The sequence below is a fragment of the Eurytemora carolleeae genome, unplaced genomic scaffold, assembly GCF_000591075.1.
Source record: "Eurytemora carolleeae unplaced genomic scaffold, Eaff_2.0 scaffold779, whole genome shotgun sequence".
Taxonomy (NCBI): domain Eukaryota; kingdom Metazoa; phylum Arthropoda; class Copepoda; order Calanoida; family Temoridae; genus Eurytemora; species Eurytemora carolleeae.
In genome coordinates this window covers 137,641-151,192 of record NW_019396862.1, presented here as the reverse complement: position 1 = coordinate 151,192, position 13,552 = coordinate 137,641, and the positions used below count along the sequence as shown (strand labels likewise).

General features: G+C 33.5%; 1 protein-coding gene across 9 annotated transcripts in view; it reads right to left on the bottom strand.

Moving 5' to 3' along the window:
• Window positions 1-13,552, bottom strand: part of LOC111709496 (membrane-associated guanylate kinase, WW and PDZ domain-containing protein 3) — a 104,314-nt gene that overhangs the window by 8,099 nt on the left and 82,663 nt on the right. For 7 of the 9 annotated variants that reach the window (XM_023483173.1, XM_023483175.1, XM_023483171.1 and 4 more), the window contains 12 exons: window positions 12,177-12,251; window positions 8,833-8,974; window positions 7,818-7,898; window positions 7,188-7,274; window positions 6,730-7,061; window positions 6,170-6,337; window positions 5,590-5,642; window positions 5,184-5,484; window positions 3,076-3,131; window positions 2,693-2,825; window positions 1,876-2,098; window positions 562-1,672 (listed from right to left, as the gene is read on the bottom strand). In XM_023483173.1, the coding sequence (XP_023338941.1) occupies window positions 562-1,672; window positions 1,876-2,098; window positions 2,693-2,825; window positions 3,076-3,131; window positions 5,184-5,484; window positions 5,590-5,642; window positions 6,170-6,337; window positions 6,730-7,061; window positions 7,188-7,274; window positions 7,818-7,898; window positions 8,833-8,974; window positions 12,177-12,251 (2,762 nt within the window). The remainder of the gene's footprint in view (window positions 1-561; window positions 1,673-1,875; window positions 2,099-2,692; window positions 2,826-3,075; window positions 3,132-5,183; window positions 5,485-5,589; window positions 5,643-6,169; window positions 6,338-6,729; window positions 7,062-7,187; window positions 7,275-7,817; window positions 7,899-8,832; window positions 8,975-12,176; window positions 12,252-13,552) is intronic. The other 2 variants (XM_023483170.1, XM_023483176.1) reach the window with 2 other exon arrangements.

Here is a 13,552-nt window from a genome sequence, read left to right as displayed (position 1 = left end):
AACTTTAATTATTTGTATTAGTATTTCTGTATTAATACGGTGGTAAGCGATTATATAAATATAATGAAGACGACTTTCGATTAAAATTTTAATTTATATCAAGCCGTGAACAGCAAGGATACAAAAAAATATAAAATAAGACCAGCTGTCAAGTAAAAAAACTTCTCTTTAATTACTTGTAAACTTGTCATTCGAAAAAAAGCTTGTTTACAATGAAAGCTTAAAATTAAAAAGTCGTCTTCATTATATTGGTATTATCGCTTACCACCGTATAAAAACCATCAATCGTAAGTTTAAAATTCCAAGTGTAGATTTTTAAAGCTTACTGAAACAAATAATGAAAAAAAAAGGCAGAGGAACAAAAGTAGCTTTACAATTTACAACCCTTTAAGTTAAACACACGACCAAAATACTGATTCTAATTCTAAAGAAAAAAATTAAGGAAACATTTAAGATGGAGGTAAATCTTCTAAAACGGTAATTTTATCAGCACATCTCTTTCGATTAAGTTTAGCATAAAAAAACTAAAACTTATGTTCAAAGATGTATTATTATATTTACCTGAGACCCCTCCTCAGTTCCTCCAACAATCCTAAACCCGAACCCGGAGTCGTGTCGGAGAAGAACCACAACCATCTCTAATTCTCCGTCCCTTCTCCCACTCCAACGCATGTTATTGGATAATTGATCAGACTGTTCAAAACTAGATGAATCTTTCCTTCCTCGTGGTAAGGATCCGGCTCTATATCCGTTCCCGTTCGGACTATATCCCTGTACCTGCGGAGCTGCCGGATAGTCTCCGTTGTATCCAGAGTAACCGTACCCAGAGTCATATCCGTTCGGTAGAAACCCGTTCTGATGTTGGTAGTTGTAATTGTACTGATATTGGGGTTGATCTAGCTCCCTCCCGGGGGAGTGGGATCTCGGAGCAGGGTGTCCCTTTAATCCAACCATACTCAACTGCTCCGAGAGCATGTCGAAGGATCCATGTTGCTCCGTTCTACCTCCGACACCGAGGGAAGCGCGAGAAAAATCGTTTCTTGAGAACGGGGACAAGTTCTGGTTAAGTTCTCCGTTCCAATTTTTCTGCGCCATATTACGAGTATCAACAATGGGAGTTTTGGGACGCATGGGAACTATCTCCTTCTCCTGTGTGGCAAATAGCTCCGCCGTCGGAGTTTTAGAGCGGAAGAGAAACCCTGATTTCGGTCTCATTCCGCCGTTCTCTTCCTTCTTTTTGAACTTATTCTTGGTGAGGTTGAGAGAATTACCTCTTTGTATTGTTATGGCGGCCTCTTGGCCTCGCGGACAGTCTTTAAGAACCTGAACCACGTTCGTATGGTTCATATTCTGTACGTTTATATTATTTATTTCAACTAATATATCACCTTCATTTAAATTTTTACACCTAGGTCGGTCCAAAATCTTTTTAACTTTTTGTCCGAAAACGCTATCTGCAATTGTAAATCCAAATCCCATCCCCCCTTTCACTATTGGTATAGTCACGTGATCCTGGTTTCCGAATCTAGGGTCATCCGCGCCCCCAGATATATCTAATCCGTTCATAGAGGGTTCAAGGAGTAAATCAGCACTTCCGGGACGCATTCTCTCTTCTAAACCGCTCTGTGATCTCCACATATCTGGCATTGATGCTGTTCCATCGTGTTCAGTTCTATAGGCAAAGTTGATCAATTCACAAAAAAAAATTATTTCATAATTTAAATTAATGAAATGCGATTGGACAAGGAGGCCATACAAAGCTTAATCGAAGTTAAATTACCATAATTATAAATCTACGAGGGGGCTTCAGTGTAAAGATTTTAAAAAATTAGGACTGGGAGACAGTTAAAACTTCTGAATTGTCAAATCTTGTTCCTTTGTTTGTCCAGATGGTTCCAATCCCCTTGGTCGGGTGAGTTGACCGCCACCGTCGTTACAATCTCCGTGTTTGGGTCATCCGGGTCAAAGGGTAGAGGGTAGCCCCGGCACACGTCCAGCTTCACCACCTCGCTAGGGTTGATGTTCTGGAACATGGAGACCATGTCGTGGTGGGTGAACCCCAGTACACACTGCCCGTTCACGAACACCAATACATCCCCTCCACAAATATAATTTTATTTAGTTGCTAATATATATTTTAATAACTTTTTTCACCTAAGAACGCAAGAACATTTTTTAGTTTTGTTGTTAATAATTTTTTTAAAAAATGTTGGAGAAATATATGAATTTTTGAAGAGCTGTAGAAAAGTTGACATGATTTATCTAAATATTCTTGCTTTTTTTACGCCTGAATTGTTAGTATTTATTGTCATCAATTAAATAACAATTGTTGCCCAATCCTTTAATACAATTTTCTTCTTTTAATATTGCTTAGAATAATGTTTTGTGTACCCTCACAATTTGTAAAACTTGACGTTTTAAGACTTTCTGTTTACTATTACATATTATTATTTAAATATGAACTATAAATCCAAGAATAATGAAGGTTGTCTTGTAACTGTTTAAAGAGAAAGTAGACTAAACTTTCGACTAAACTTTCTATGACTAGCTGTATGTGAATTGAGCATGTCCCTCTCTAAATTTAAGGTCATTTAAGATTCCGAGACAGACCCTTTAAGGAATATAAGAAATAATGAAGTATTAATTTACCCTCTTGTTAGAAATATAAAAAATATAAATAAAATTTTTTTACCTGTCTTTAATCGTCCGTCCAGCCATGCAGGACCGTTCGGGACGACGGACTTTATCTGCAGAAACTCTTCTTCAGAATCGTCGCCGCCGACGATTGTGAAGCCGAGACCACGTGTTGATTTGACTAGTTTCGCCTGAAATATCCAAAAATTGAGAAGACCATAAATCAAGTCCAAGAATTTATAATAACAGATGCAATATTTCATAATTCAATTTCTGAAGATGGCAAACATTACTAACAAAATAGGATAAAAATTTTATTTTATTTTAACGATCCAAAATAAAACTTTTTAGAACAAAAATTATAACAAAATCTGTAAATTAAAATGATTTATGTATTTTAATAATTTATGACTTTTTTGTCAATAAAATTATAAATTTTACCTGCAGCCGCTCTCCTCTGAGAAGACCAGGGTCCCGGGTAAAGAAAGGCCGATCATCTAAAATAATAATTACTAATTAAAAAAAATATTTTTAATACATTCTCTAAAATCCTGAAGGAGAACAAATAAAATGACAACATTTTTGTTCAACAACCTTAGGCCAAAAAAACTGATACTCTTGTTTACAATTAAAATGTTTTAAAACCGTGGTCTGAATTTTATGCTTACTGTAACTTTTCTGAAAAAAAAAATTTAGTTAGAATATAAATGATAATTGGAAAATATTAAGTTCTTGATTTGAGTAGAAACCGGGACTATAGATTACTTAATCAAATACAATAAAAGAAAAACTGCTACGGATCCAGAATAATAGGATAATTAGGTAAAAAAAAATACTATTAACAGTTAGTAGATTTTTAAACAGCATATGCATTATGCAATCAAAGACATAAATGCAGTCAAATGAAAAATGAATTGTTAAAAACAGTGTACATTGATGGCATGCATTGGGCTAATAGTATGCACTGAAAATAACAGAACCAAGAAGATTATTTTGTGGAAAACGGCATGCATGAAAACCAGTAAATGCACGAAGTTTGGAGCATGCATAGTTAAGAACATGTTATCAAGATGAGGCGTGAAAGAACATGCAGACATAACAGATTTCCTGCCAGGAGTTTAAGAACTGTGAGGTTGAGTTAATCCTACTGCAGCCATTAATTTAAAGAGCAGTAAAACTAGGTTTCTATACTTTAACAACTAACATTACTGTTTTGTTTATCTTGCAGAAGCGCAGATCGTTAATCCGCCAAATTAAGTCACTGTTCAGGATTCTGGATTAAACATTTTTTTTTTTCAACTTCAATTTAGATTGCAGGACAAAAAAAGATTTGAAGGAACCTCCGATTTTAAGTGTGGCATCTTTGATTCACAATGGTACACATAAAAACGTAGTCTGAATAAGAAAGAATGAAATATTCATCTTTTTCTCTCTGAAAATTGATTACTTTCAATTGAGGCTTTCCTGTAAGTGACTTACGAATTCTTGCTACAAACCCAAATGAGAATTAAACAATTTTCGAGCAAGAAACTGACATCTTTCGCATTTTTGATTCGATAAAAGTTTAAAGGGTAATGAAGCTGTAATTACTGTAATTAAAACGATAGCAGGTTAACCAACATTTTATTTTTATAAATTGTTTTTCACCTTTCCTACTTTCTCGCTTTTAATTTGTGGACCTTGACCAGTTTTCAAACCCTTTTCTCTCTCTCTCTCTCTAAACCTATGCATAAAGAGCCCAGGCCTGCTGAAAACACTAGTTAAACAAGGTCCTATGGCTCTAGTATAATATTTGCATACAAATTGGTAAAAATGTTGAATACTGTTCAATCTTTACTATCCTCTATATATACACACTATATCCAAGCATTGTTTTCAAATATTAAGACAATTCTGGTAAATTCTATTGTAAATTGTATTGTAAATTGTATTGTAAATTATATTGTAAATTCTATTGTAAATTCTATTGTAAATTCTATTGTAAATTCTATTGTAAATTCTATTGTAAATTCTATTGTAAATTGTATTGCCATTCCAAAAGGGGTAAATATGGGAAAAATTAAAGTTTTTACTCAAAATTAAATTGAGATTTGTTTTGGAAACTTGACATTTATTTTAGGGGTGTTAATTTTCTCAAAAAATCATTTTACTTCCCCCTCTTTCGGAAATCATTTTCCCCAAAAGTAAAATATGCTTTTTATTTTCTTATATGAATTATTCATGAATTGGAGAAAATAAATGAATTTGTTGATTAAAAGTATTATAAAGAATGAAAAAAGGAAAAAAGTTGCCTTTTTATGTCCAATTCCCCCCCCCCCCAAAAAAAAAAAAAATTACCATCTCTTATTCCCCAGGGTAAGGGATTCTAAAAAATATACTTCCCTGGTGTATTTTTATAAAAAGGGGAGCTAGATTAATTATAGATATCGCCTAGATTTAATTTCATTACAGATCTGATACTACGCACAATAGCAAAAATGAATCAAAATAAACAAAAAACAGAAAAACAGAAATGGGGGACGGAGAAATCATGCAGATTCAAGCATAACCTGAACATGAACAATGAGAACAGAGTGAGCACTGATTATCATCTTCTTCAGTGATAACACTAGGAGTGAGAGGAGGGGGCAGATCCAATGTATTAGGTTTGGATAAAGGCTGAATTGGAACGGGATAAAGAAGGTTGTTATGTGATTGGTATTGAAGGTTTGGGGTTGAGTAATGTGGATGTATAGACGAGTATTGATGATGTGAAGTAGATGTTTGTGAATAGTTAACAGGGTTTTGAGTAGGGGGGTGTGAAACAGTTTTAGGGACTGATGAATTATATTGTAGGTTTATAACCCAGTTCTTTGAAATAATATCAATCTTAATTCATAAATAAATAAGATTTTTAGATTAAATATTAAAGGAAAAAAACATAATTTAGATAAGATTTAATTCATTGATAATTTCCTTAGTTCTTGGGTCATACTTGGATTGCAGTATTTCATTGCCTAATGTCAAAGCTTTATATGATTTGTCAGCTTAAAGGGACAGTGAGCGTAATTTCAAGTGACCTTCCATGCAAAAATTTCAATTCCCGATTCACAACAATACCCTTGATTTCCTCCTTCGCAAGAAATGCACAGGTCACTTTTACAGGAAACCGTAAATGAAAGTAAACATTTTAAAGAAACAATGACATTTAGGTCTAATTCATACTTGATCAGACAAAGCTTTTAAGGTTACCATTGTATATCGGACATTGCCATCTTTGCTTGGAGGGTCAAAAGAAATTTACTATTACAGACCCTATTTGAGAAATAGTAAATTTGAAAATATTATTCCAAATTAATCAACCTTGTCCTCACAAAATCAAAAATGTTTCAAGAATAAATGGAATAAATTCCTTTTGATTGCTTTCATATTTTCAATCCTAATAGTTTTTCAAAATTGGGAAAATATAAAATTTTCAACAGTTTAAATAAATGCAACCATTTCATCTTCTCTATAAGTTTTCTTTGACATTTTTCTGACAAATCTTAAGTCCTACTGGGGAAATCAAGGCTGTGCTGTGCAAGTTTTCTGCTTTCTACATTTCTGTTTCTGCTCTCGGAGAGTTTCTGTGTTGACAGTTGACAGCTGGGGGTTGAGGGAAGACCAGCAAACTTAACTGTTTTGTACATAGATGAAGGAAATCTTCGAGGTAACGTTTGACAAACTATTGGTAATATGTTCAATTTTTTCAATCAATAAGATTTTAGGTAAAGCTTGATTTATTTAATTAAAGGGACTGTACGCGTAATTTCAAGTGAACCTCCATGCAAAGATTCTATGTCCAATTTACAATGGTGCCCTTTGAATTTAAATAATGTTGAGAACTGTTTAGTTTCAATTGGGGTTTATTTAAAAAAAGTGACTTGCACATTTTGCAGAAAAACGGTGGAATAAAAACGTTCAAACCACGAGAAACGACTTTATCTTCCACATTATTGATCAGATAAAGGTTTCAAGGGTATCTTGTAAATTGGTTATTGTCATCTTTGCAAGGAGGGTCACCTAAATTTCACTTACACTCCCTTTAAGAAAAAAATGTTGTGGAAATGAACTTTCCTCTGTGAACGCAGGGCGATGATAAATCTCTATTCAGAGTGTTCAGTTTAGGGCTGTTATAGGTGTTCAAAGTTGACAGCTGTTCCGTGCTCCGGGAGTACAGGTTTCTTCTCATGAATCCAGTATTATTCAAGGATTGAGGGAGAGGATTTCCACCAAGATTGACAACTCCATTAGCCCCCGAAAATCTAATTGTAGGTTTAGTATTGTGAACAAATTCAGTTGGCAAACACTCAAATCCTGGACCATTGTTATCATCTTCTTTGGTAGATTGAAGTCGGGTTGGATTTGATTTGAAAGACCCGAACTTTTGACAGGTACATGATGTTTGACTGAATTATAGAAATGCAAACAGGATAATTATACAGCAAAGTTATACAGCTCCATACTGAACTGTATGTACATCAAAGCGGTAAATTTTATGTTAATGAATTAATTATTCAACCCAGTTTGTAAACCTAGAGTTGGTATCAAAAGATCCCGAAAATCGAGAACAGGCACAATCCACAGCCTCCAGACTAGCAATTATTGTTTTTCTTCTTTCCCTTCATTTTCAATATTTTCATGCGAATTGAGAAGCTTAAAGGGACTGTGAGCATAATTTCAATTTACCCTGCGTTCAAAGATGCCAACGCCCGATTCAAAAAGGTATCCTTAAACCCTTTATCTGGTTAATAATGGGGAAGATATTGTTGGAGAGACTCCACAATAAAAAAAAAAATCAGTTTTCAAAATGAATAAATATTGATATCTATTTCACACGAGATCAGACAGAACTTTTAAGGAGTGTGGATCGGGTATTGTCATCTTTGCACAGAGGCTCACTTTTAGTTACAATACAGTCCCTTTAAGAATTTACTTTGTTGTGATGGGTGCATAGGCGGTTTTAAGGTTGGTATGTTCGTTTGTAACCCCGGAGATAATCCATGGGTTGAAGTGGATGCACTCACTAATGCAGTTGGATTGATCCAGATAAAAACCAAGAGAAATGTTAAGCTTTACTCTGCATTCCAAAGATTTAGATCGAAACTTTCATGCAATATTTTCTTCACAGTATTTTATAAACTCCATAAATATTGAAAGGACACCTAAAATAATTATCCGAATCTGATTTGGTGATATCGTCCAGACTTTTTAATCTTCTCCTGTACTTGTAATTCATTCCAGATCTTGAATGAAACCCTCTTTTACAGATTCAAACTTGGTATGATGATGGACATTAATCCTAACCTATTATGTGCAATTCCTTGTTCTGCTTCACAATTGACAGGGGTGTATATTTTTAAGAATTACAAAATGTATTTGTTTTTCCTAAAAAGCATTTATTTTTCACAAATCAACTAAAAAGAAAACCCTGAACAAATTACAAAAATGCCTTATTTCTGGCAGGGGGGGGGAATGATTTTCAAAACAGAGGAGAGGGAATGACTTTTTAGGAAAATATACACCCCTGAATTGTTTTCACTCCAACCCCCCAAAAAATCTTGAGTAAACTGCATACAGTGCACCATTGGACAGTTGCAACACAGTTTTCTGATTCTTCATACAATTTGGAAATATAACATGAACAAAATAAATGTTTTTCTTTACTCAACCCATTCTGGACAAAACATTCCTCGTTTCATTCAAAAATGTTGAAAACAAGGAATCTAGAAAGTTGAGAAAACAGGAGAAATAAGGCTGGTTGGCAGTGTTATCTAGCATGCTAATTGTTTTCTTCAGCTCCGGGCTTGTCTCTGTTTTTGCACAGGCCGAAGAATATATCTTTATATATGCATTCCTTCAGGAGGGTGTCCAGTTACCATAGATATATAGATAGGAGCTCTGTTAAACGCTTGAATATATTATATATCTAAGAAGGATGAGATGGGGACCCCCTGGTGGATTTTAATCTCTACAGTTTTGATGGATTCATATGAATATTTAGTTCATGTTATTATCCAACCATTATAAATCAAACGGATATTAAATATTTAGTCTAACCACGACCATTTTGCATGCTCTAGATACCTATTGCAGTTTTCTAAACTGAAAAAATGCATTATTCTAGATACATGCACACTGCACTAGATACATTGATGCTTTACAGCAGGTTTCATTTTCCTAGAGATAAGCTGCTGAAGCTTGAGAGTTTGAGTGGTGAGGGAGGTGGTAAAGGAGAGGGGTGAGGGGAATATGGTGGGTGAGAGGGATGGGAGGGATAAGGAGGGCGTTACCATGGGTCTCATTGGAACACAGCAGAGACCTGGATGTATATAATATCAAGAACTGATCTGCATATATCTTTTTTGGAGGAGAATAAGAGAAACCCGTGAGAAAATGACAATTTGAATACAAAATGAAGTAATGTTGAAAAAACGGAATGATGACAAAAACAAACACTGTTTAATAGATTGAATGCATGATGGTAGACGTAAAGGAAACAGCATAGTAGACTGAATGATAATAGAAGTCAGAAAGTAGACAGAAATGAGAGTAGAATTAATTCTAGTGGAGTGCATGACAAATGCAGAATGATGGTAGAAAGTAGGAAAAGTAGACTGAATGATGGATGTTGAACAATAGTAGACAGAATAATGGTAAAATGTAGAACGAATGGTAGATAAAGATGAGATAAGGTAGAAGGTAGGATGAATAGTAGATAGAATAATGGTAAAATGTAGAACGAATGGTAGATAAAAATAACATAAGGTAGAAGGTAGGATGAATAGTAGACAGAATAATGGTAAAATGTAGAACGAATGGTAGATAAAAATAACATAAGGTAGAAGGTAGGATGAATGGTAGACAGAATAATGGTAAAATGTAGAACAAATGGTAGACTAAGATGAGATAAGATAGATTTATATTAAATTCTTAATCCTAAATCCGCTACGTGGAAACACTTTCCTTGGAACAAGACAATAGACCAAGTTTTAAATTCAATTGTGCACAGAATACATTGGAGTAAATTTAGCTTCAACTGAATACAATACAACAGGGCGCAGTAAATACAATTTACTTAAACATTTACTGGTTCAACAATATGCTCAAATTTAGGCTAAATGCATCAACTTTGCTGTTAATAGGAAAGAGCTATTGGAATAATAGTAAAAAAATATGCATTTGTTTTTTTTTCAGATTTTGATTTTATCCTTAACAGTTAAATCTAGTGAATGTATAAAGTTGCAGACCACACTTTGAAATATCCAAGGCACGAGAAAATCTAGTGAATGTATAAAGTTGCAGACCACACTTTGAAATATCCAAGGCACGAGTAATTCTAGTGAATGTATCAAGTTGCAGACCACACTTTGAAATATCCAAGGCACGAGTAAATCTAGTGAATGTATCAAGTTGCAGAACACACTTTGAAATATCCAAGGCACGAGTTTTTATCCTTTGTGATTTTCACAACTGGGTCATTACAAAAACTACGTTTATGAAAAAGCAAAAAAGTCGTGACCCATGTTTGTTGGGACACCCTGTGTATTTTGTTCTGAGTAAAAGATTTGAAATATTAAAGTTTCATGTGAAGCAAGTACAAAGAGGTTGAGAGTGCGGTCACTACAAAAACCGATGACCAACGTTTTATATTAGTTTACAATGATTTTCAATCTCTAAAGATTTTCTGGTAAATCTGAAGATTTATTGCTTACAGGAGATACTAGCTTTTTCTCATTAAGACATTACAGCCATTGTTAAAGAAATTAATTAGAAGCTCTAACATTTAATAAACATTTTAATTAAAAGAGTTTATAATGCGTATTTTGCTGGTGTTTGAGTTCATTTTTTAAATAAATTTTGTCCGTAAATCAATGAACAATGTAATGAGACTGTAGAGGTAATTTTAAGTAGTGGTTAGTTAAATTGAGAACGGTTCCCTTTAAGTGTTTATCTCAGGAAAAATGTAGACGATAGCATTTTAAAAGGCTGAAGTAGTGTCCAATTCTGATAAATTTCCTTCTTTTTCTCCTACTGCGTGAATGCACAGATCACTTTTATAGAAAACCAAAAATGAAACTTATCAACTATTTATAGAGAAAAAAAGATAAAAGTTCGAGGGGAAACATTGTGAATTGGCGATGACACTCCAACAAGGTCACTTGAAATTACGTCTGCAGTCTCTTCAAGTTTTCGACTGTGGTTCCTTTAGTAAAATATATTTTACGAGTATTACAGTCGAATTTGATTTAAATATCACTTTTGAGCACAAAAGGATAGAAAAGAGGAAATATGAATGAGAATTTATCTGAAGGGTGCAGGGAGTGCAGCCAGATGGGGGGGGGGCGATCTGCCATTTTAGACAATAAAAGAATTGAAACATATGAAAGTTATGGAAGGAACCCCGAATTCAAGAAAAATTCTAACGGCACACAGCAGTTTCGTTTTATCAACACAAAATTCTTCAAATATGTAAATTTACTTCCCCCCCATTTTACAATTAAGTCAATAATAGAAAATATTCAAATTTCGTGTGAATTCTATTCTTCAAAGGGAAGTTTTAAAAATATTTATATTGCCAATAATCCGGTAAAATTGAAAAGATTTATTGAATAGAAAAACATGGTTGAACAGCGCTTGAGCAATGTGCATTTAGTGCTTAATAAAATCCATTTTTCATTTTCAGTTGAGTTTACAAGATTTTACTTAACACTGAAGTTAGCTACACAACGCTGTAGGCCACTAAATTAGTTTTGAAATTTAAGGTCTAAAAGATACTTTCACAAGTTTGTACGTAAAATTTGCTTATTAAACGATATGTTTAAAATAACGGAATGTCAAGGTCGATTTCTTTGCAGAAAATTTCCCGCTCCTTGCATATCACTCCATGTTAAATTTATTAAAGTTTTTGCACAGATCCAGCATACAGAAGTTCTTAGACAAATATTACTGTACATTTTTATAATTCAATCTTCTAAATTATATATTTATTCTCATAAGCATCTTTCTGTTAAAATTAATGAAAAAAGATTTCAAGAGAAATAAAAAACTTTGATACACAACTTTTTTGGCAAATATTTTTAATGATAGAGAAAGAAGAAATAAGATTTAAGCAGCCCATCACCATAAACACTGTACTTTGTTGTACTGTACAGTTCAATATCTAAAAACTGTACTTCGTTGTACTGACAGTTCAATATCTAAAATTTTTTATTTTGTTGTACTGTACAGTTCAATATCTAAAAACTGTACTTCGTTTTACTGTACAGTTCAATATGTAAAAAATGTACTTCGTTGTACTATACCAATATCTAAAAACTGTACTTCGTTGTACTGTACAGTGTACAGTTCAATATCTAACAAGAAATTGTGCTTATCAATATCTAAACCAAAGTGCATGTTTGCATGGCGAATCAAGAAGTGATTTTGTACAAAATAACTCATCTACACGTACTTCAATGTTGTTAGTACTCAGTAATGTACACAAAATAACCCTTTAAGAATAGAAGTACATGCTGACTTACTTTCTGGTTTGCTAGGTCTGGGATAGGTTGAAGGGGCGGGGGGAGGTGAGGGCGGAGATCGCAGAACAATTCCATCTAACAATATTCTATTAGTTTTTATTCGGAAATCCTCTCTGTAACATTTGAGGAAACAATAAATATATACATCTTGAAAATCCAATAAGCAGAAAAATCCGAGAGTTTTAAAAAGAAAGAAATCCATCAAAAACATCAAAAGAAAATAAAAGAAAAACAAATAGCTAATGTTTCTATCTAACTTTTAATCTTTTGGAACAACTAGAGATATATTTTTACTCTCAAACAAATGGAAAACAAATAAACTTGCTCAAAAATTATGATATCAAAATACTCAAGATATAAGTTAAGATAATATTATTAGTGTCTACAAAAATAAAGTCCAAAGTATTATACAGTGCGTAGGATCCACACATCCAGATACAAGGGTTAAAATATCGACAAACAAATAAAAATATTTTGCTCTCAAACCCCAAAGGTGAAACGTTGAAAAAAAAAGAATTATCAAAAAGAACCAGAATAGTTCATCAAGTTTTAGCTTAAAAATAATTAATTTTAAGTAATCCAATTTAAATAAAATTCTTCTTCAGTATAAAAAAATCGGCAAATCGTAAAGAAATGTCCATGATCTGGATCCGGATCCATTTTTACCCGTGCGGATCTTAAAGCACTGGTATTATATTCATATAACTGTAATCGGAGGAAGGATTTGCAGAGAATTCTGGAAGAAACCGTTAATCCAACTAAATTGGAAGAATAAAGTAAAAGAGCTCCCAAAAATTCACCATCCCTCCTAAACCTCTAAAATAATTCATGTATTTTCCCAGACACTCAATTTACATGAAATGAACGCAGAGACTAATGATTGGTTCTGCAAGCCTATTTCTCGAATGTATATTGTTATAGTGGAAACGAAAGAAATTCATGAATTTGTTCTATAAGAGATGAAAAAACCATCATAATTTTTGTTGCATAATTACTTTGCTATTAAAAATTTTCTTGTTCAAAATAAATTGTAAATCGTTCTGAAATTTTGAAATTACAAAAAGGGGATGGTGGAGTTGGCACATTTGATGTAGGGGGGGGGGGCCCTGCCTTCATTTTTGGTTCAAATCTTCCAATTTTTTGGGTGCACGCCTAACTAGGGTTCGAAATTCCTATAATAAATTAAAATTGAACTAAAATGACCTCTAATGACCTCCACAAATAGAAAATATTTCAACTATGGCTTAATGCATATCAAACGAAAGCTGGGAACCCAGGGAATCCAGTAGCAGCATCAAATCCAGTGTTTGACCTTCTAATGACCTCTTACGACCTCTAATGACCTAAATGACCTCCAAAAATGAAAATGTTTTAAC